The sequence below is a fragment of the Sorex araneus genome, chromosome 1 (assembly GCF_027595985.1).
Source record: "Sorex araneus isolate mSorAra2 chromosome 1, mSorAra2.pri, whole genome shotgun sequence".
Classification (NCBI taxonomy): domain Eukaryota; kingdom Metazoa; phylum Chordata; class Mammalia; order Eulipotyphla; family Soricidae; genus Sorex; species Sorex araneus.
This window is the reverse complement of record NC_073302.1, coordinates 293953297-293977082: the sequence shown is the minus strand read 5'-3', so window position 1 is coordinate 293977082 and position 23786 is coordinate 293953297. Positions and strand designations below refer to the sequence as shown.

The window sequence follows — 23786 nt, the reverse complement described above, 5'->3', positions numbered from 1 at the left end:
AGGCTGGAAAGACAGCGCAGCAGGTGTTGGCCTTACACACACGCCCAACCCGGGCTTGGACCCCAACACCCCATATGGCCCCCAAGGCCACAGGAGGGACCCCTGAGCACAGAGCCAGAGCCAGGAGGGAGCCCCAGCACTGATGGGTGTGACCCAAACTCTCTCTCTCTCTCTCTCTCTCTCTCTCTCTCACACACACACACACACACACACACACACACACACACACACACACACACACAGAGTCCCCAGGGCCTTAAGGGTCTTCCCGACCAGACGCTCCAGCTGCGGGTCCCACCTGGGCGTGCAGGAGTCACCTCCTGTTTGGAGAGTGACCTACCGAGTTGGCGGTGACCCAGCAGCGCTGCCCTCTGCAGGGGGCAGGGGTGGGGGCACCGAGGCGAGAGGGCGAGCAGCGCAGAGGGAAAGGCTCGGAGACCCACACGGCGCTTTTGGGCTTTTAATGTCACAAAGCTCGCGTTGCCCAAGACTGGAAAAAGGAAACAAAGAGTTTCCGGGTGCCAGGAACCACCCGGGATTCTGGAAAACACTAGCAACTGCGTGGCTAGCCAGGCTTAATGCCCCAGAGGGCACAGGGTCCCCGCAGCCCCGCCAGGAGGGATCCCTGAGCGCAGAGGCAGGAGTGATCCCTGAGCACCGTTAGGATTGTGATCCCTGAGCACCCCGGGAGGGGCCCCGAGCACCCCAGGAGGGGCCCTGAGCCCAGCCGGCCCGGCGGGGTCAGCGCCGGGCCCCCCTCCTGCCGCGGGTCGCGCCCCCTCTCTTCCTGCGCTTGGCGGCGAACACGGGTCTGGCCGTGACCAGCCCGCGCCCCGCCGGCTCCTCGTCCTCCCCGCTCGAGCTGCTGGTGCTCCCGGCTGGGGCCCGCCGCGGGGGGCTCCGCGGGGGCGCGGGGGGCGCGGCCGGCGGGGTGGGGCGGCCGGTGTCTCTGGCGGGGCCCTCGTCGGAGGAGGAGGAGGCAGGGGACGGGCAGGTGGCCCCCAGGAAGCCGCCGCGCGCCCGCTTGGCGCCCCGGGAGCGCGGGCCGGGCTCGGGCTCGGGTTCGGGTTCGGGCTCGGCTCCGGCGCCCTCGCGCTCCTTCCTCCGCAGGCAGGTCACGGCCCGGTCCAGCCGCCGGCTCCGGCCCCGGATGCCCCTGGCGTCCCGCCGCTCCTGCTCCGCCACGCGCAGGAAGGAGTCGATCCGCAGCTGGGTCTGCAAGGGACGGACACGCGCGGGAGCCAAGGCCCGGCTACACCCGCCCCGCAGGGGGCCCGTGCCAAGGCCCATCTACACCCCACACTGCACCGGGCTCGGCATGGCAGAGACACATGCATGGACGGACCAAGACAGGGAGCTCTGGGGACCACGGGAAAGGCTCTCTCCTGACATCCCTCCCGCAGAAACGGGGTGACTGACTGGGACTGGGGGGGCTCGCCTGCAGAATCCCAGTGAGACGCTTTCTAAGACCCGCACAACACACACAGGAGGTTCCGGGCTGGGAGACGGGCAGAGAATCGGGTTAACGGGTCGGTGACCAGCAGCTCAGCATCCCTGAGGGCCGGAGGGTTTTTCTTCCCCGGGGGAAGGATGGCTCAAAAGGACGCCAGGGCCCATTCCTGAGCTGACACCGGGACGGAAGACCAGGGCCAGCGTTCTCTGTCCCTGAGGCCCAGTCACGCCACATGACTCGGGTGCCCTCCGTGAAGAGGCGCTGCCTCGGCTGCCCCTGGCTACCTGCTGGGCGTTCAGCTGCTTCATCACCGGGAGCAGGGACTCGTCCGTCTTGGTCCTGCTCCAGCCGAAGTAGCGCTGACAGAACGTGCCGGCAGTTAAGGCCTGTCTGGGTCTCCGGAGTCCCCGGGCAAGCGACAGAGAGAGACAGCCAACGACCCCCCCAGCCCCACTATTTCCATTCCCCGTATCTCCAGAGTTTCCTCCTGCTTCAGAAACGCTTTTGAAAACAAAAGTGGTCTTAAGAAACAAATCACACCAATATATGCTCAGTGGCCTGACTCCCGGCTTTGCATGTGGGTGCCCGGTCACTGGGGTAACGCCCACAGTGCTCAGTCACTGAGGTAACGCTCACAGTGCTCAGTTGCTGGGGTAGCGCCCACAGTGCTCAGTTAGTAGGGTAACAGATACAGTGCTCAGTTAGTAGGGTAACCCCCACAGTGCTCAGTCACTGGGGTAACACCCACAGTGCTCAGTTAGTAGGGTAACAGATACAGTGCTCAGTTAGTAGGGTAATACCCACAGTGCTTAGTTAGTAGGGTAACACCCACAGTGCTCAGTTGTTGGGGTAACACCAGCAACGACCACCACGCCTCACCCTTTCCCTGCCGTACTCTCCTGAATAACCTCTAAGAAAACTCATGCCTCATTTGTTTTAGGAAATCAAAGACTAGGGGTTATTTTTAAAAATAATTTTGAAAAGTTAGCTTAAAATAAGGACATGTTTCAACTACCATGTAGCTATCACTGGGGGGGAGGGGATTCATATCATTAGATCAAGTCTACTGCACACTTTTAAACCTCTATCCAAACTGACTATTTAAAGATGCAGAAAGGCACGCAGAAATGAAAAGAACAGAAGGAAGCAGCTTCTCCATTTTGAAGGAACAGCTCGGTATGCAGTGCTGTGTACCAACGCTTGGTGACCACCTATTTCAGATCAAGATGCTCTTGAAAAACAACGGTGAAGAGGGGCTGGAGTGATAGTACAGCGGGGAGGGCATTTGCCTTGCACGCAGCCAACCCAGGTTTGATTCCCAACATCCCATATGGTCCCCTAAGCACCACCAGGGGTAATTCCTGAGTGCAGAGCCAGGAGTAACCCCTGTGCATTGCTGGGTGTACCAAATTAAAAAAAAAAACAAGAGGCCCAGGAGCAAGAGGGCTGCGGGCTGGACGCTGGCCCTGTGCCTATGGTCCTTGGGCACCGCCAGGAGTGATTCCTGACCACAGAGCTGGAGTGAGCCAGGTAGGGCACCCAAAAAACCAAAACGAAACAAAAAAGAGGATAATGGGTCGTTTCTAAATATAGGCCAGCCCTGACGCAGCGCAGCTCGGGTGCAACGCGAGGCACCAGTGGCGCAACTGGGTCCTAGAAGGAAGAACATCCTGAGGTGGGAAGCGCGCGCGCGCGCGGCCCCAGGTGCACGCAGAGAACCGGACAGACCTGGCCACCACGCAGGATGCCCTGGGCCGGGCAGGAAGAGCTGCCCACGGCTGGCAGTACTGACCACGGGCTGAAAGGGGGACCCTGCGGGTGGGGGTGCCGCGATCCTGGACACCGGGAACCGTTACTAAGATGATCCGCACCATCCACTGCAAATCACAGAACCTCAATCAGCTAAGAGAAGTTGGAACATGAAAAACAATAATAAAACCCTGGAGAAAATATTCCCAAACTCTGCAAACAGGCCCAAGCCTGGCCAGAATGTGCAGGGAGGGGCCGGGCGGGGAGGCGGCGCCCGGGGGCCGCCCTCTGGGCAGCGCCCGAGGGTCCTGGCGGGGGGCGCGGCGGGGAGCGCGCTCGGGGTCTGCGAGGGACCGCCCCGCCCCGCCTCGGGGATCAGGACAAGGATATTCCCGGATCCGGCCCAGGTCGGGGCTGCCCCAGAGGAAGGCGCCGGTGGACTCGTCCACCACGGGCCGCAGGTAGGCGTCGGCCACGGCGGGGTCGGGGAAGCCGGGCGCCAGGCGCAGCGTGCGCAGCTTCCGCTTGACACGCGTGTCCCGCGGGTCGGGCCGCACCTTCCGGCTCTGCTGGGCCTCGCGCCACCACTCCCTGCGGGGACAGAGTGGACGTCGGTCAGGGTAGGGGGGGCGACAGCCCGGTCACCCGGGAGGAGGATGCCCAGGCCCGGACACGCCCCTTGCGCTGGGCAGTCCAGGGGCTTCGCTCCCTGAAGGCCGACGCGGCCCTGGGCTCAGTGCTGGGAGAGGCCCGACCAGTGAGATCCGGCGCCACAGATGGTTTCCCCAGAACCACCCGGCCCGGTTAGATTGGCGCCAGGTATGGTGACCCCTCCCCCCACCAAAACCGCCTGGCCCAGTTAGATTCGGAGCCATGTACGGTCCCTCCAGCCCGACTCAGTTACATCCCTGCACCAGGTATGGTCCCTCCAGAACCGCCAGACCCAGTTAGATCCTGCATCATGTATGCTCCCCCCACACACACCAGTTAGATCCGGCACCATGTTTGGGCCCCCTGGCCCGAGGGCACGGTCCAACTCGGGGTCCGGGATGGAGTGGGGCCCGGGGGCCAACCCCGCCCAGCCTAGGCGGGAGAGAGGGGGCCTGCCCTGGGCTCCGCCAGTCTCTGCACTCACGAGAACTTCAGCAGAGGCTCCAGGCCGCGCCCGGGGAACTCGTTGAGGATCTCCATGGCCGTGACGCAGCCCACGCTGGGGACGCCTTCTGTGTAGTCGCTTCCCAGCAGGTACGCCAGGTTGATTAGTTTGCTCCGGTCCAACCCTATGGGCGGGAAAATATTTTGCCACCTGCCAGGCTTGCTTCCAGCCCAGGGTGATGACTCGGTTACCCTGTTTCCTCCACGGAGACCCAGCCCCCGCGAGGGCCTGTCGTGCAGACCGCCCCTACCAGCCCTCGGGCATCGCTGTGCTCCAGGGACTCTTGCCCCACTCCCTGTCCACTCGGGTCCCCTGTCCTTGACCAGGTCTCTCCTGACAGCCAGCGAGCCTCTGCAGGCACGACTGGCACCCGGGAATCCCTCACCCTGTGGCCCTAACAAGCATGAAGACGGAGCCTCGGCCAGAAATGCCAGGGCAAGCCTCCAGGGCAACGGGGCCCAGACAGGGGACACGCCCACCTGGGTTCACTCTGGACCTCAGCTGGCCTCCAACTGACCAGGTCTAGTGACTAAACTGCAGAAAACACCAGGGCTTTAACTCTGTGTGTGTGTGTGTGTGTGTGTGGTTTGGGGGCCACACCCAGTGGTGCTCAGGGCTTATTCCTGGCTCTGTGCTCAGGGATCACTCCTGGCAGTACTCAGGGACCACATTTGCTGAGTCTCAAACCCAGGTCTGCACGTGCAAGGCAAATGCTCTGACCACTTCCCTATCACTCTGGATGGATTTGAACTTCTTGAATCTACTGTAAAACACTTAATCCTCAGGGCTGAAGCAATAGCATAGTAGGTAGGGCATTTGCCTTATATGTAGACGACCTGAGTTCGATTCCCAGCATCCCATATGGTCCCCTGAGCACTGCCAGGAGTGATTCCTGAGTGCAGAGCCAGGAGTAACCCCTGTGCATCGCCGGGTGTGACACAAAAAGCAAAAAAAAAAAAAAAAAAATCTTATTCCTCGACATAAGGGAAAACAAAAAAGCAAAACTACTTCTTCGAACGAGCCCTTCCCTTTCAGGCACGAAGCAAGTGAGCTCCTTGCCAAAGACAGACTCCCGAGGTGAATGTCGGGGAGTCATCGCGATTCCGGCCTTACCCAGCTGGTTGTGGAAGTCCACGTACTGGTAATATTCCACAAACTTGTTTTTATTGAAAAAGTTTTTGTAGACGTGCCGGGCCCCAAACAGCCAGATATCGCTGTCGTCCGTGATGGTTCCGGAAGTCTGGTCGGTAAGATCTAGGAGTGCGCACTGCGCCTCCGCCTCCATGGGGGCCTCGATGTAGGGGACACCGAAGAGGCGCAAAAGTTCCTGCAGAGTCAAAGGCAGGACGTGAATTGGATGGCAGTGCACGCCCCGCCTTCGCCGGCAGAGGGCGCAGCGCCACACACAGGCCCGGAGCTCGGCAGTGGGGCATGGTCCCACCTTCACCAGCAGCGGGGGCAGAGCCACCGACACGCCGTAAACTCCAGCAGTGCACGCACCTGCCTTCACCAGCAGGGGGCACAGTGCTACAGACACCACGAGCGAGGCAGTGGTGCACTCCTCCACCTTCACCAGCAGGGGGAGCCAAACCCAAGCAGTGCACACGCCCACCTTCACCCCCAGGGGAAGCAGTGCCACAGACACCATGAGCCCTGCAGCGGCGCACTCCTGCTCCTTCACCAGCAGGGGGAGCTGTGCCACAGACGCTATAAACTCCAGCAGCTCACACGCCCACCTTCACCAGCAGGGGGAGCAGAGTCACGGACACCAAGAGCTCTGCCCTGGTGCACTTCTCCAACTTCACCAGCAGGGGGAGCAGAGTCACAGACACCACGAGCTCTGCCCCGGTGCACTCCTGCTCCTTCACCAGCAGGGGGAGCCGTGCCACAGACACCATAAACTCCAGCAGCGCACACGCCCAGCTTCACCAGCAGGGGGAGTAGAGTCACGGACACCATGAGCTCTGCCCTGGTGCACTTCTCTAACTTCACCAGCAGGGGGAGCAGAGTCACAGACACCATGAGCCCCGCAGCGGTGCAGTCCTGCTCCTTCACCAGCAGGGGGAGCCGTGCCACAGACGCTATAAACTCCAGCAGCGCACACACCCACCTTCACCAGCAGGGGGAGCAGAGTCACGGACACCAGGAGCTCTGCCCCGGTGCACTCCTGCTCCTTCACCAGCAGGGGGAGCCGTGCCACAGACCCCTCCCCCTGGGGAAATCTACGGGAAACGGGGTGCTGGGGGCACCCACCTGGCTCTCCAGGAACATCTGCGCCGTCACGGAGGCCGCCATCCGCTCCTGGTGCTGCTTTTGAGCTTTCAGTGTGTTCTGTTGGGTTAAAAGGTCGTTCTCCAGGGCTTCCAGCTCCTCCTGGAAAATAATTTCACCTGTTGACTATTAGGTAAGTAATGCAGCAAAGGGCACTGCCCAATGTCATTATCTCAGTCCGGGGGAGACGCCTGATACTGCTCGGGGCTCACTCTGGGCTCTGTGCTCAAGGCAAGCGCCTCCTACCTGGACTGTCTCTCCAGTCCCTAAGGGCACTGGTTATGCAAAGCATCTGCATTTAGTCTGACGTCGCCAACTGGCCTTTGCTGCCCAGCAAGCTTTCCGCGGGGGCCCTGAGCGCGTCTCAGGCTCTAGAGGCTCCCTTGCAAAACCACGAGGAGAATGGAGCCAGTCCCAGGCATGCAAGAGGAGTGCCCGCAAGACGGGGAGATGCGAGTAACAGCCGGTAAATACTCCCCCGGGACCCCGTAGCACTGAGAGCCTGCCACTGAGCGGGGCTGCCTGAGCAAGGGTGACGGGGCGGGGGAGGGGGTCGTCCCTGCGTTACCAAATCAATATCCTGCCATTCATTGGGCGACTCGTGTCCGTCTCCTTCAGCTTCGTTGGGGGTCTCGGGGGAGTCGATATCCGAGGCCTGGCCTTCAGAGCTGCCCTGGGGGGGCCCCTCGGAGTCCATGGAGTCTTCATCCCCCTGAGGGGCCGCCGCCGACCCCTCCTCTCGTCCAGAGGAGGGGCTGGAGCCGGCGGGCAGCTCAGCCTGAAGCTCATCGTCTTCAACGACGCTCTGCACCTCAATGAAGCTGCCTGCACCAACACACGAAGATCCCTTTACCCGCGAGTGGAGCATCAAGACTCCCTGAGAGTCGGGGGCTCCCCGCAGGTCCCCAAAGTCCCGGAGTCCTGGAAAACACGGGACAGCGACGGACATCTGGTACCAAAATAACCCTGTCCACTCCGCACGCGGTGCTGTCCTTGCCGTCAGCCAAGACCCGGCCATGGGGTTCCGTGACACAGTCCCCAAGTCAGAGCTCGTAACCAGGAGATGGGAGCTGAGTGTGTTCACGTGTCACTGAAGACGTCCTGACTAGGGGCGAGGCTGGGAGGAAGAGCCTGGGCTGGAACAGAATAAACTGTGCATCCTCTTCACTCTCCGCCCTCCCCACTGAACATCTTTTACCTGGAAGAACCTTTACACTAGACGCTCCCTACCCTTCAGGGACGGGGCGGCCCGGGGACTCGCTCCCAGCTCCAAGCCTGTGTTCCTGGCGGCCCCGGACCCAGGAGGGCCGGGGGGGGGGGGGGGAGTGGGCAGGGTGAGGAGAGAGGCGCTGAGAAGCAATTCGGGGTTCCGGGGATGATGTCCCTGCCACGAGGGCGGGAGCTGACACAATGAGCAGAGGCCACGGCCACCGTGCACGGCCAGCGTGGACGCAAAGATCTGCAAACACAGACACAGAGACAGACGCCGCTGTGTGCCCAGGAAAGGGCAGCTGGTGAGGAGCTGGCCAGCGGCGGGGTCAGTAGTGACCGGACCCTCCCTGCCCCCCGGGGCCCGGGTGTGGGTTCTAACTCTCACCCATTGCTTCAAGGAACCGGGGGCCCTGGAGTCAGGAAAAGGCCCCCCCACAAACCAAAGGCCCTGGTCATAAGATCGGGGAGGGCCAGGAGAGAGAGGGAAAGTGCCGGAAGCTACAGGGACAGCACAGGCCAAGCCGGCCCCACCGGAGGGCAAGAGGCGGCAAGAAGCGAGCACTCGACAGCAGCCCGGCGAGGCGGGGGCCAGGAGGCGCCGTGCGGAGTCACAGCTGCTGAGACTTGAAGAAACGCCGCAGGAAACGTCCTTCCCGTCTCTCCCTGGGCCCGGCACCGGCCCAACGGCAGCCAGGACGGGCCGGGAGGCCGTGCACGTGGCGCAGCGGGTTCAATCCCGGCACCCCACAGGATCCCCACACAGGGCCAGGAGTCAGGCCCGAGCACTGCTGGGTGAGGACCGAAACCAAATGTGGAAACCGTCAATGAAAAGCCAAAGTGGAACTGACGAGGCCGAGTCCGGGCCCAGCGGGTGTCTCCAGAGCCCACGGGGGTGCGCCAGGCCAGACCCGGCCCCACAGGCCAGAGCAGGGGCCCCCCACCCCGCCCCACGCCCAGCACTTACCGTCAGAGTCACTTCCTGACGTGTCCTCGTCCCCTGGCTCCTCGGACGTGGGGCCCGGGAGATCCTGGTGGGCAAGGTCCGGCGTGGCGGCCCTCAGGGACCTGTCCTGCCCGGCTGCACTGGGGCTGCGAGACTCGTCACAGCTGGGCGCTGCCTCAGGAGGGCTGTGGGGTGCTCCCTGCACGCTGGGTGCTCCCACCATGCCCGGTGCTCCCTGCCTGTCGGGTGCTCCTGCCATGCCTGGTGCTCCCTGCACACCGGGTGCTCCCTCCCTGTCAGGTGCTCCTGCCATGGTTGGTGCTCCCTGCCTGTCGGATGCTCCCTCCCTGTCAGGTGCTCCTGCCATGCCTGATGCTCCCTGCACACCAGGTGCTCCCTGCCTGTCGGGTGCTCCTGCCATGCCTGGCGCTTCCTGGATGCCTGGTGCTCCCTGCACACTGGGTGCTCCCTGACTGTCAGATGCTCCTGTCAAGCCCAATGCTTCCTGCACACCGGGTGCTCCCTGTATGCTCAGTCCTTCTTGCGTGCTCGGTGCTCCCTGCTTGTCAGGTGCTCCTGCCATGCCCAATGCTCCCTGCACACCCAGTGCTCCCACCATGCTCGAGTCTCCCTTTATGTTTGGTCCTCCCTGTACATCCGGTGCTCCCTGCACGCTCGGTCCTCCCTGCAGGCCCAGTGCCCCTGCCGTGCCCGAGCCTGGGGCTGTGACGGACCCGCTGGCCTCTGGGTGGGCAGCTGTGCTGGTGGGGGCCTGGGGTGTACGTTGGTCCCCTGCAGCACAGGGGTCCTGCTGGCCGGCCGAGGTGGCACTGGGGCTGGCCCCCGGTCTCCTGGGGGGTGTCTGCACCTGGGGCGGGGGCGGCGGGGACAGTGCCCTTCCACTGCTGGCCGTGGGTGCGGGCCCTGCTCCTTCCTCCCAGGAGGCCCCGCTCAGTGCCCACTCCGCCCTGTGGCCAGGGGCCATGGGGACGATGGGGACGAGGTCAGCCGCATCCTGGCAGGGCCGCTGTGGCACGTCGGGGGCACCCTGCAGGGTGTGCGCGGCGGGGTCAGCCGTTCCCCCGTCCCTGTCGCGGTCCTCGTCGTCGTCCAGTGCTTTCTGGATGGCCCGGAGGGTGGCCGGCGACACGGCGCCTTCCCGCGGCCCGGGCTCGCTGTCCTCGTCCGAGCCACTGCCCAGCAGGGCGGCCTGCAGGGCCCGCAGCGTCCGCGGGGATGGGGGGCGCGGGGACGTGGGGCGCGGCTCCGGCGAGGCCCGGGCGCTGGGCGGGGGGCTGAGAGGGGGCCTTGCCAGGCCGGCAGCCTTGGGCGGGGCCTGGACGCCTGCGGAGAGACGCACGCACTCAGGGGGGACACCGCTGCCCGCGCCTCGCTCCAACCCTCCACCTGGAACAGGCGTCCTTTTGGCCGACGCTTCCCGTTTCCCGGCGCGCTCTGTGCGCGCGTCATTCCATCGGGGCTGACGGACAGGGTCTGCGCGCGCTTCATTCCATCGGGGCTGACGGACAGGGTCTGCGCGTGTGTCATTCCATCGGGGCTGATGGACAGGGTCTGTGCGCGCTTCATTCCATCGGGGCTAACGGACAGGGTCTGTGCGCGCGTTATTCCATCAGGGCTGACGGACAGGGTCTATGCGCGCGTTATTCCATTGGGGCTGACGGACAGGGTCTATGCGCGCGCATCATTCCATCAGGGCTGACGGACAAGGTCTATGCGCGCATTATTCCATCAGGGCTGACGGACAGGGTCTATGCGCGCATTATTCCATCAGGGCTGACAGACAGGGTCTATGCGCGCGTTATTCCATCGGGGCTGACGGACAGGGTCTATGCGCGTGTTATTCCATCAGGGCTGACAGACAGGGCTGGCCGTGACCAGGGAGGGGCTGGGTTTGGTGTGTGGACAAAGGCAGGGGCACAAACTAAACCCTCCTTTGCAACCCAGCACTCATGGCTGTGTCCAGTCCCAGGACAGGTAAGGAGGAACGAGGCAGGTTAATGATAAATGATTAGCTGGGGCGGGTCATAGAATTGGTCTCTCTGGTGGATGGGTTTTTGTCCCTTGGGAGTTTTTTGTCATTGTTTTTAGCCCCCAGTGGCGCTGGGGGATCTGCATGTGGGTGACCCCCAGCATGGTTGGGGTCTGGCCCCGAGGGGATGTGCCGGCTCTGGGTACCTTTGATGAGGATGTAGTGAGACGTGTCCTCGGAGACCACCCGGCGGGACTCCACGTCCTTGAGGAAGCCCCCCTCCTGCTCGTACTGCCGCTGGATCTGGCCCGAGCACTGCTCGTTCATCTCCTTCTGGACGTTTTCTATGTGCTGGTTTAGGTAGTTCTTCTTCAGCAGGCCTTTGAGCTGGTACTGAGAAAAGTCATTGGACTCCTGAAACAAAGAAAGAAGATGAATCCTGTGTCATGGAGAGACACTAGTCCTCTATTCCTAGCCCCTTCCCCAACCTGGGACAAGAAACGATTGATTTTACCACCCAACTGGTGGTATCTGCGAAGTATAAAATAAAAATCGGAAGGGAAAAGTAGAGCTGCCTTATGAAAGAACTTGCTTCCACTGAAGTTAGAGGCATCTTCAGAGATGAAGCACCACTGACCAAGCAAGTGGAAGCAAAGATCAACAAATGGGACTACATGAGACTAAGAAGCTTCTGTACCTTAAAAGAAATGGTGACCAAGATACAGACAACCCGCGGGATGGGACAAATTATTGACACAATACCTACATGATAAGGGATTAATATAAAAAATATATAAGGCACTGGTAGAACTTTTCAAGAAAAAGACATTCAACCCCATCAAACGATGGGAAGAAGACATGAACAGAAATTTCCTCAAAGATGAAACTCGAATGGCCAAAAGGTACATGAAAAAGTGCTCTACGCTGATAATCATCAGAGAGATGCAAATCAAAACCATAATGAAATATCAACTCACACCACAGCAACTGACACATATCCAAAAGAAGAAGAACAACCAGTGCTGGCACAGGTGTGGGGAGAAAGGGACTCTCCTTCATTGTTGGTAGGAATGCTGGCTGGTCAAGCGTATTTTGGAAAACAATATGGACATTCCTCCAAACACTAGAAATTGAGCTTTCATATGACCCACCAATACCATCTCTGGAAATATACCCCAGAGACCCATAGACACACGGCAGAAACACCATCTGCATTTCTATGTTCACTGCACTATTCACAGAATCTGGAAACAAACCAAGTTCCTGAGAACAGGCAACTGGATACAGAAACTGTGGCACATCTACACAATGGAATACTATGCAGCTGTTAGGTAAAATGAAGTCATGAAATTTGCTTATTAATGGATGGACATGGAGAGTATCATGCTGAGTGAAATGAGTCAGAAAGAGCGGGACAGACATAGAATCACTGCATACATCTGTGGGATATGAACCGAGAACATTATGCAATGACTGGAATGGGAAGGAATGGGAGTGAAGATAGAGACAGTAGGCAACTACACCACCTCTCCTTCAATGATGACATCGTTCTCATAACACCAAACATTAGCCACGCGGCACCAATGCTGGCCGACTTTGACCATGAGTGTGGAAAGGTTGGACAATGTTCATGAGAAACGGACTAGTTCCTGATGTTCCATTTGCTCTCAACAGAACGAACATCTCCGAATGCAGCAGCTATGTGTACCCGGGTCAAGAACTCAACATGACAAACGACCTGGCACCTGAGCTGTGCAGGAGGAAGAGAGCAGCGTGAAACGCCTTCAAGAGTGTTGAAGAAGTTGTTAAGAGGACGAAGAACCTCCAGTTCCAGGCACATCTTTTCAATTCCACCCTTCTTCCTGCACTAACATATGCCTTAGAGACCTGGGTCCTACGAAAACAGAACAAGAATGCTATTCGGGGGGCTGGAGAGATAGCACAGCGCGTAGGACATTTGCCTTGCACGCGGCAGACCCGGGTTCGATTCCCAGCATCCCATATGGTCCCCTGAGAACTGCCAGGGGTGATTCCTGAGTGCATGAGCCAAGAGTGACCCCTGTGCATTGCTGGGTGTACCCAAAAAGCAATAAATAAACAAATAAATAAATAAAAAGTAAAGAAAAAAAAGCTTTCTTCACGACAAAAGGAATCGGACCAAAGAGATGAAGCCAGGTCCTGCTTATGACGCAATGATTGACTCACAACACCCGCAATGCCAGGCCTGGCCAGCGGGGGGCGCTCGGGCAAGGCTGCAGCAGGTAGGCAGTGCCCTAGAGCACGGGCATGTGTGCCAGGAAAGCGCCGGCCCGAGCCCTGGTCATCAGTGTCAGCCTCTAACCAGACCAGCACCTACACAGCCTTCCCGGGAAGGGCCTCCGCCCAGCACTGCTCTCCACGCTGGCCCGCCTGACTTCCCCCCCCCCCCCAGGAGATGGGCGTCGCGGTCTCAGTCCTACACCAAGAAGCCGGTTGCGCCACAGATGGGCTGGGAAGGGAAAGATCTGGGGGCAGGAGCAGGTCGTGACCCCCATCCTGCCGGGGGAGCCCTGGCCGCCCCCAGCACCCCGACCCAGGCCCCCTCCCCGAAGAGCAAAGGCTTCGAAACACCCGCTGCTCCCCGGGCTCGCGGGCTCAGCCAGGCCGCCGCCTCTGGACAGAGCACGCCAGGAGTTCTCCCGGAGTCCTCCTCGGCCCCACCTCCGGCATGGCCTCGAACAGCGTCCTCCTGCGCTTGGCGAACTCCTTCATGTCGCTGAGGATCTCGTGCTTCACCTCGGGGGGCAGGCTGGTGAAGTCCTGGGACTCGATGTCGATGGCCTGCGGGTTCCGGAAGAACTCCTCCTGGGAGGGGACGTCGGCCCGTGAGCCCCAACCCAGGCTTACTCCCGGGGCGGGTGCTTACTGTGCCGGTGGCACCCCGAGTCCCACGTCTACGCAGGCAGCCCCACGGGAAGGGCAGGGAAGCACCCAGTCCCTGGTCCCCGCACTCGGAACCGCCCAGACGGCTCTGAAGCCGTGCACAGGCCCACAAAGACCCGAGAGGCGGGGCAGCCCGGCTCCTCTGGCGACACTCGTAGTCCCGCTTGGCCTTTCCTCTGCGGGGGAACGTGCGGCCGGCAGCCGTGTGACCGTCTGGCACGGGTATGAGTAGGGGGGGCCGGCCTTGGTGTTGCTTCAAGGGGACGAGACCCTTGAGAAGTGGCTCCACCTTCTGCTCCTGAGGCCATGGGGTCCCCCACGACTGTGTCCGCTGTGTTAACCGGGCAGGAGCCGCCGGATTCGGGAGCCCCAGGACTCGGGAGCTGCCCTCGGGGGGCTCCTGCTCCCCGTGCTCCCAGGGCCGCCCTGGGAAAGCACTGGGACAGCTGAGGGTCACCAGCGCCGGGCGGGTGGTCTGCCTTGCATGCAGCTGACGGGGCTTCAGTCCCCGGCATCCCACAGGGTCCCTGAGCACTGCCAGGAGTGATTCCTGAGTGCAGAGCCAGGAAGAACCCTGAGCACTGCTGGCCCCAAAACAAAACAAAAAAAAAAAGATTCACAGTCCTGGGCTGGAGCGATAGCACAGTGGGTAGGGCGTTTGCCTTGCATGGGGGACCCTTGTTTGGCTGACCCGGGTTCGATTCCTCCGCCCCTCTCGGAGAGCACGGCAAGCTACTGAGAGTATCCCACCCGCACGGCAGAGCCTGGCAAGCTACTCATGGCATATTCCATATGCCAAAAGCAGTAACAACAAGTCTCACAATGGAGACATTACTGGTGCCCGCTTGAGCAAACCGATGAACAACGGGATGACAGTGACAGTGATTCCTGTCCAAACATTCTGACTTGGGGAATTATTTAGATACCTGCAGTGCTTGCTTGTGGCTCATCCGCTCTTGCCATTCTTTTTCATCTTCCTCTTCTGAGCTGCAAGGGAAGCGGCCCTGTGAACTCCACCCTTTACAAAGCATTCCCGGGCAGGGCAGGGCAGCGCTGGTCTGGTCTGGGCTAGGGGGCCGGTGGGGGCCTCCAGCCAGGCCCAGAGGCTAAGTGGGTGCTGGGAGGGTGAGGGAGGGTGACGGGACACAGGCCGGGGAGTGGCACAGGGTCACCTCGGGGCACCTCAGCCCTCTCTGGGATTCCAGAAGGCTCTGGAATTCCATGGTTATGGCCAGGGACAGTCGGTCACGGGGCTGGGAAGGAGGGGAGCACTGTAAGCAAATGGTGACATTCAGCAGGGCGCCCTGGTGAAGCAGAGGCTTGTGGGGAGAGTTCCAGAAGGGGCATATGGGAGGGGACACAGTGGGAGAGAGAGAGACAGAGACAGAGACAGAGCTTCTCTCCCAGAAGAGAGCAATAGGACGCCCCCCATAACCATGCCACCGGACCCCGAGCCAGGCTGTTTCACTCAAGGCGCCCCAGAGGGGGCGGGTGAGAGCCCTCCCTGTGCCAAGGGACCCAGCTCCAGCAGCCAAAATAAAACCTCCAGACCCCAACCGCCGCCACGCTCAAGGCCGCTCCCCACAAGCTCGGGCCAAGCCTCATGCCTGAGTGACCCTATTCCCTGGACCATGCGACCGCCTTTCATAGGACACTCCCTACGCATTCTCCAAGAGTCTGGGGTTCAAATAGTAGGCAGCCAATCATAGAGGGAAATATATATATATATATATCACTGTCGTCCCATTGTTCATCAATTTGCTCGAGCAGGCACCAATAACGTTTCCAAGTGAGACTTGTTACTGTTTTTGGCATATTGAATACACTACGGGTAACTTGCCAGGTTCTGCTGTGCGGGTGGGATACTCTCGGTAGCTTTCTGGGCTCTCCAAGAGGGGCGAAGGAATCAAACCCAGGTCGGCCATGTGCAAGGCAAACGCCCTACTCACTGTGCTATAGCTCCAGCCCATGCATATATATATATTTTATATATATTTTATATATATATAAAATATTCAGATATATATACACGAAAATTCACATTACTCACTCAACCTTTAACAAACATTTTAGTGATATCCTAAAGACAGTCTTAATGGCCCCAGCCAAAATAGAACAATCTTCACACTCTTTCTTCTATGGAGACATTTTTGTGGCATTTTCAGTGGTTTTTCATAACACCTAATACAAAATACATATTATTTTGGTTGTGCTTTGGGACAGGGATTGGGGCTTGGGATGGAAACATCCCAAATATGGCGTGGGAAGGTGTCATGGTGGTGGGACTGGAGTTTGAATATTAAATGGAATCGCATACTGTCAACTACCTTATAAAATGAAAAATTAATTCAAGAGCGAGAGTGAGCGAGCGAGAGAGAGAGAGGAGAGAGAGAGAGAGAGAGAGAGAGAGAGAGAGAGAGAGAGAAGAGGGCGAGGCCCCGGGGCAGAGCGCGGGCTGATTACAGGGGGGGAGGGGGGAGGGGGGGAGGACAGGGACCAGGCACCTGCCCCTCCACCTGCACCTGCGCCACAGCCGTGCCGCTGAGCAGGGCAGACGCCACCAGGGGCGCCAGCCCGGGAGGCAGTGTTGGCGGGGGAGGGTCCCCGCGGGCCTGGGGGATGGGGAGACGCCCTGGTGAGGGGTCGGCCGCGCCTGAGGGCTCGGGGCCCGCAAAGGGAAAGAAACAGCCCCTCGGCTTCCCACCGGCCACGGGCACCCCCAGACCAGTGACGCTATTAAGGAATTAAAACGGCCGGCCTGGGGGAGGGGAATGACGGGGAGAGGGGAAAGGGGTCCAGGGGGACACTCTCCAGACCCCCATCCCGCGCCTCTCAGCCCCCTCGGGCACAGAGCCCTCGGCTCTTCCCAGCCCACGTCTCCCTGATTTGCTCTGCTCTGTTTGGGGGCCGCACCCGGGGATGCTCGGGGCTGACTCGTGGCTCCGTGCTCAGTCATCCCTCCGGGAGGCGGGGGTTTACCTGTTCTTGGCTTCTTCCTGCAGGGGTGGCAGAGCAAAGATATCCTCCTGGTGGCGCACCTCCGTCAGGCTGGGGAGCGGGTCACCCCTGGGAAGGACAGGAGACTCAGGCCCCTTGCACAGACACTGGGGAGGGGTGATGGAGGGAGGAGGGCGCCGGGCTCACCCCGCTGCGCCCGTTCCCAGGGGAAACAGCATCTCGGGAAAGGCAGGGTGGGCAGCTGGGCGGGTGCCAGGCGGAGTCACGGGAAGTGGCCCGCGGGGCAGCAGGGCCCCAGGGACCCCGGAGGGCTGAGCACGCGCCCTTCCCCCTCCTCTCTCAGGGCGGGGAGAGGCACCCGGGCCCCCACACCGGGAGGAACCGCTGGGGACAGCGCGGGGACCCAGCCGCGGTCCCTCTTGCCTTTTGCTCTTCAAGGTGGTTTTGATGGCTTGTCTCTTCAAAAACGTCTTCAGAAGCTTCTCCCTGGTTTTCCTGGAGTCGCTGCTGGCTAAGTCCTTCCTCTGCCTTCTCTTGGCCTGGGAGGAGGAGGGAGGAGGGACTCGACTCCAGCCACCCGCACAGGAAAAGCACTCGTGTGGCTCCCCCCAGAGGGGGTCTGTCAGCGTCCAGCCTCCAGCCCCACGCCGTGGCCCCGCTTGTCTGAGCAGGCTGTGGACAGCTGTCCTATACCGCGAGTTGGAGGACTGGCGGGTACTTTTTAATACTTTCCCTCACATGTCCAGTTTCTGCACTAACAGTATACAACGAAGCAAACGCTTCCTCGGGGAGTTGTCTATCAAGGTAATATATTGTGAAAAGTTACTGTTAAACCGAAGGCTGCCAATTAGTTTTATTTTTCAAAATTATCAATTGCACCCGACGTTCCAGATTTTAGCATAAGGAAGCTTTAAACGTGCAGAACGCGGTCAGGAGATCCAGGCTGGGAGAGATGTCCAAATGGAAGTGCCAGCCCTTATGGCTGAATAAGAGGCAGGAACATCTAAACGTTCCCTTTCCCTTCCCAACTCCATGAAGTGCTCACTCTACAGTGCTCACGGGAAGCTGAAACTGCAGCATTCGCCCTAAGCCTCTCGAAGAAGCCCCGTGCAGTTAGGAATCCTTACTTCTACCCTGCGTCCTCATGGGACCCGTAACACCCACCTGGTGAGATTATAAAGTGATGAGCAGGAGCTGGAGAGGTAGGACGGCGGGCCAGGTGCTCACGGGCACACAGCTGGCCCATGCTCCACCCCCAGCACCCTAGGTAGTCCCCCGGGCCTGCCAGGAGTGGCCCCTGAGCACTGCTGGGGCTTCTTTTTTTTTTTTCTTTTTGGGTCACACCCGGCGAGGCACAGGGGTTACTCCTGGCTCTGCACTCAGGAATTACTCCTGGCGGTGCTCAGCAGACTATATGGGATGCTGGGATTCGAACCTGAGTCAGTGGTGTGCAAGGCAAATGTCCTACCCACTGTGCTACCACTCCAGCCCCACTGCTGGGGCTTCTTAAGAAAATAAAAACTGGGCTGGAGCAGGGGCTGGAGCAATAGCACAGCGGGGAGGGCATTTGCCTTACACGTGGCCAACCCGGATTCGATTCCCAGCATCCCATATGGTCCCCCGAGCACTGCAAGGAGTAATTCCTGAGTGCAGAGCCAGGAGTAACCCCTGTGCGTCACCGGGTGTGACCCCCACCAAAAAAAAAAAAACTGGGCTGGAGCAATAGTGCAGCAGGTAGGGTGTTTGCCTTGCATGCAGCTGACCTGGGTTCGATTCCCAGCATCCCATAGGGACCCCCAAGCACCGCCAGGAGTAATTCCTGAGTTCATGAGCCAGGATAACCCCTGAGCATCACCGGGTGTGACCCAAAAAGCAAAAAATAAGAAAAACTAAGATACTAATGTGAAGAACTGGTGATTCCCGCCTAGGCTCGGGTTTCCCGCTCACGCTGCACTGTGGTGCCGTGTGATACGACATCGTGCCTTTAAGCGAGTGCCCGTGCCTCAGTCTGAAACACCGCTGACCCTGCCAGCCCTCGCGGGGGCTGTGGGCAGGGCTGGAGAGGGTCGTGTGAAGAAGCACAGGCCAGGCGCCCTCCTTGCTTGCAGTCCACCCAGGTTCCAACCGGGCATCCCAACTAGTCCCCGAGCCCTGCCAGGAGTGCTCCCTGAGCATGGAGCCAGGAGGAGGCCCCGAGCATCACCGGGCGTGGCCCAACGTGGTGAGGTTCTGTCTGAGCACCCCCGCCTCGTCTCCGGCTTCAGGCAACCACGCGCCTCTTCCCTCCCGCTCAGGTTCCTCTCCTGCTCGAGCCCCTGGTGGCCTCAGCACGCAGGACTGCTTACTCCAACGCCCAACTCACCTTCAGAAGAAAGCTCCTACCGTGGGGCGTGGGGGACAGAATTTAGGCGGGAGCGCCCCTCACGGCGTCATGTCAGCACAACCCCAGAGGTGGGCTCGAAGGATAAAGGCAGGGCTACTCTCAAGGAACACATCTCAACTGTAAAAATTCTCCTTTTTCCCTATTTCACCATCGCACCCATTATGTCACTCTCTTAAGAAACTTTTTTTCCTGGTTTTTGGGCCACACAGCAGGAGGGATCACTCCTGGCAGGTTTGAGGGACCAGGTGGGGTGTTGGGGATCGAACCCAGGCCAGTCGTCTGCAGAGCCCTAGCCACTGTACTACCACCCAGCCCCTAAGAAACCTGTTTTCCAAAGGGAAGGCGTTTGGGGAATGGACGCACACGTGGCCAGTCTGGGTTCGAGCCCCGGCACCCCGGAGGGTCCCCGAGCACCAGCAGGAGTGATCCCCAAGCTCGGAGCCCGGAGTAAGTGGCCGCAAAACCAAAGATAGAGAAAAGGTGTTTGTGATTCAGTAAAACAAACCCAGAGTTGCTACTGAGAGGACGTGACAGATGCTGAGTGTGTGTCGGAAGTCATCTGGGTTCCCCGAGTTCCAGGGCCACGCCTGACCCCACCGAGAGGAGGCAGGCAGCGCACTCTTACCAGAGTCTGCTTCTTCAGCAGTGGGGCATCTCCATCAAACACAAAAATGGGACGAATTCGAAAAAACAGGAGCTTGCAGAGCCGGTGGAACAAGGTGAGGAGGTGGGGGTTCTCGATGGAGTTGCCATGGCGATCGCGGACTCCTTTGAGAGCCTGGTTCAACCAAATGCTAATGTCTGTGGCACCGGGTAAAGGAAAATGTAGCCAAGGGCTCCCTCTCCTCATACTGCAGAGAGAGACTGCTGACAGAGGGGCCGCCAACCCGGCCATGTTAGTCTCATCTGACGGGTCCGCCCAAACCGGCCAACTTCACCGACCCTTTGCTAGATTATAAAGTCTGACGGACGCAGATGTGTTCCTTCAAATTTCCACTGGGAAGAACTGCTCCTTTCTAAAAATCCACTAAGGGCCTTCCAGAATTTTATCAAATTAGTACATTACCTGAGGACAATTAGCAACCTGTAGCAAAAACCCCACCTTGACACTTTCCTTAGGAATTAGTAATAACTAATAATTCTAGGAATTAGTAAATTACCTCAAAGACTGTGTATTGTTAAACTATAACAACGTAAGTTTTCAAAAAGATCCTATATTTTAACTAAGTATGGTATACTGATTTGCTGGAATACCAAGGGGTCCTTGAAAATGGAAGTTTGCAGAAGCATATGTATGGTGATAAAGCAGTCACAAAATACTAAAGGATGTAAAAACAAGTTACAAAAGGACAAAAAGAATAACTCCAGGGGGCTGGAGTAATAACACAACGAATAGGGCGTTTGCCTTGCATGCGGCCGACCTGGGTTCGATCCCCAGCATCCCATATGGCACCCTGAGCACCACCAGGCGTAATTCCTGAGTGCAGAGCCAGGAGTAATTCCTGTGTATCGCTGGGTGTGATGACCCGAAAGGCCAAAATAAATAAATAAAATAAAAATTAAAAGTCCCTTTTTGAAAAAAAAAAAAAAGAATAACTCCAGTTGATAATATACTATAATATAAAAACTAGCCCAGACAACAAACTATTAAGAGTTTATCACTACTGTGTTTTCAAGTAATCTGTTTTCTTTGGGGGTTTTGTTAACAGGTTTCTTAAAAAAAAGTTTTTTAAGAAAAAAAATAGCTAAGGGTTAGAGAGAGAGAAAGACAGAAAGAGAGAGACAGAGAGAGAGAGAAGAAAAAAAAAGTATCTGCCATAGAGGCAGGCAGGGGCTAGGGGTGGCGGGAAATGTGCACTGGTGACGGGAAGATGGGTACTGGAACAGCTGTATGATTGACTCAAACCCAATCATGAGCAACTTTGTAACAGTAGTTTGCTTTGTAACGGTGTATCTCATGAGAATTCATTTTAAACAAATTTTAAAATAAAAAAAATAAAAGATGGATAAAACCTGAAAAAACAAATGGCCAAGGGGCAAAACAGGGCTTGGGAGTCAGCCGCCCTGGGTCAGGAGAAACCTGAGTGGGCAGAGGGGGCCTGGACCATCCCCAGGTGACAGAGAGAGAAAACCATTTCCAGGACACCCCCTTCCCTTCCGGGACCATGTGAGAAGGGGAAAAGGACCGGATCCGGGAAGGCCGGAAAAGATTCGGGGAGGTAACTTAGGGGTCCCCCTGGGGAGAAGCCATGGAAAACTGGCTGAAAACAAGTCCTGGGAGAGGCAGAGGTGGCGGCTGGAAGCGGGCGAGGGGCGTGCCCTGGGGTGGCTCTGCGTGAGCTCCCCTGCAGCAAGGTTGCTGCCAGGGTCCTGTTCCCGGTCAGGCTGCGCAGGGGCAAGGAAGCTTCCCCTCGGCCCATCAGCTGCGTTTACACTCAAACAAGGCCGTGTCATTTCAGCTCCGCTGTCCTTTGGCACTGGGCAGGGAGCTTCGGAACACTTCTAAATAGATTCGTCTAAGTCACAGAGGCTGACTTTTTTTTTTCAACGAACCAGAGGTAGCGCCAATACTCAGCTGAAGGATAGAATTTCATTTTGCAATTCTGAAATATGTAAAATTAGGCAAAATAAATAAATGAATAAAAATTAGGCAAGCTGAAAATATTTGCCTAATTCAACTACTCTTTTTTTCAGTAATTTTTATATAGGGCAAAATTATATTTATCCCAGATTGATAAAATCTATAGCAAAGTGGCCAGAGAAATTCCGGTGCCTACACTGCCTGCAGTCACCATACACATTCCCCGAGCACGCCCTGGAGAGCCCTGGGCACGGCCACGAGTGACCACCCCCAAAAAATTAAAAAGAAAAAAACGGCTGCAAAGTGAAACGTATTTTACAAGGTCCGAAAAAGCAATAATCATTCTGAAACAAAAAATAAACTGCCTATATTCTACCGTTACGTCTTACATTTTTAACTAATTCCCATTAATATTAATAATGTAAATAAAGTTTTGGGGGTTTTAACAGGTTTCTTAAAGTTTTTTTAAGAAATTTACATGTGCAAATTACATGCGTCTTTTTATTAATTTAAGGTCTTTAAAAAACAAAAGTTAAACGCTCATCCTTTATTACCATACACAGACATCTGAGCTATATAAATAAACAGGACACTTAGGTGGTAACACGACCAGTTTATTTTATAGATCCAGGAGTGAATGATGAATCTGGTATAGATACAGGGTTGCTGGGTTTTTGTTTTTGATTTATTTTTTTAACGAACAAAAATTTTTTAAAAAGTATACTTCAGATATTTGAACTCAAATTCCCATGAAAAGTAAAAGGTTAACTGTGAAACAAGCTATCCATAATCAGGCTCAGAAAAAGACTCCCCAGAGAGCTCCTAACTCAGCTTAGAATGGAAAACCTAAACGAACCCTTTTCCTTCCCTGGACACCATCCTAGTGGGGGGAAAAAGAAAATTCACCAATGAAAAGATCTGGGGACTTTGCCTGTCGCGTGCTTCTGTGAAGGGGAAATCGCACACCCCTAAAGCTGGTCTGGGGGGCGGGAGGAAAAGGATGCCGCACAGATACCTGCAGGGGCGGGGCCCGCGGACGCCCTAGTCCCACGGGAAAGTAAGCAGTGACTACTCCCGCGGGATGCGGGGTCTGACCACCCGCCGGGGAGAAGAGTCGGGGGCGCGGGTGACCCTCCAGCCGGGAACTGCACTCAGGATTTGGGGAGCAGTTCCTGGCCTCCTGGAGGGGCTCCTCCCCGGGCCCCAGGGAGAGGGGTGGGGGGAAGGGGGAGGAGGAGGAGGAAGAGGAAAAGAGGAGGAGGAGGAGGAGCGGGAGGGTAAAAAGAGGAGGAAGAAGAAAGGAGGAGGAGAAGCATAGAAGAGGAGGAGGAGAGAGAAGGAAGAGGAAACGGAGGAGGGCAAGAAGAGGAGAGTGGAGAGGAGGATGAGCAGGGGAAGAAGAGGAGGAGCAGGAGGAGGACGAAGAGGAGAGGAGGAGCAGGGGAGGAAGACGAGGAGGAGGAGGACGAAGCGGAGAGGAGCAGGGGAGGAAGAAGAGGAGGACAGAGAGGAGAGAAGGAGCAGGGGAGGAAGAAGAAGAGGAAGAGGAGGACGGAGAGGAGAAGAGGAGCAGGGGAGGAAGAGGAGGGGCAGGAGGATGGACGGAGAGGAGAGAAGCAGGGAAAGAAGGAGAGGCAGGAGGAGGGCAGAGAGGGGAGGAGGACAGGAGGATGTGAGGAAAAGAGAAGGAGGAGGAGCAGGGGGAAGAGGAGGAGGAGCCCGATGGCGCGGAGAGGAGCAGGGCGAGTCGGTGGGGCAGCGGCAAGGATACCCACGGCCAGGATCTTCCCCTCCAGCGTCTCGGGGCTCACCGGCCGGCCCGAGCACTCCAGCAGCTTCCAGAGCCCCTGCACACCCATGGGGCCGGGCTGTGGTCGGGCAGCCCCGCGCCCGCCTCGCCCTGAGCCGGGCCTCGAGCCGGCCCTTTCCGCACGCGCAGCGCGGCCCGCGGCCTGCCGGCTTCCGTCGGGCGGGCGGAAGTCCCGCCCTTTCGTGACGTACTTCTCACGCGCCGCGGCTTGGCGCGCGGGGCGGGCGGGCGCTCTGCGTCCCGGCCCGCCTTCCCTCCCACGGCGACTCCCCACGCTGGCACCCGGGGCCTGGGGGGGCGGCATTCGTGCCGCGGCCTGTCTCCTTCCCACAGGGAAGCCTCGAGGGGCGTCGCCGCC

General features: G+C 58.3%; 1 protein-coding gene across 1 annotated transcript; it reads right to left on the bottom strand.

Moving 5' to 3' along the window:
* Positions 1-446: 446 nt before the first annotated feature.
* Positions 447-23575, bottom strand: ERCC5 (ERCC excision repair 5, endonuclease). Its single transcript, XM_055124152.1, has 15 exons — positions 23390-23575; positions 19663-19838; positions 17078-17193; positions 16676-16762; positions 14623-14683; positions 13475-13618; positions 10981-11188; positions 8806-10128; positions 7198-7454; positions 6612-6731; positions 5472-5685; positions 4338-4482; positions 3593-3793; positions 1738-1822; positions 447-1215 (listed from the first exon to the last, which is right to left on the bottom strand). The coding sequence occupies exons 1-15, from the start codon at positions 23475-23477 to the stop codon at positions 742-744; spliced, it is 3699 nt and encodes a 1232-aa protein (XP_054980127.1). The 5' UTR covers positions 23478-23575; the 3' UTR covers positions 447-741.
* Positions 23576-23786: the final 211 nt, after the last annotated feature.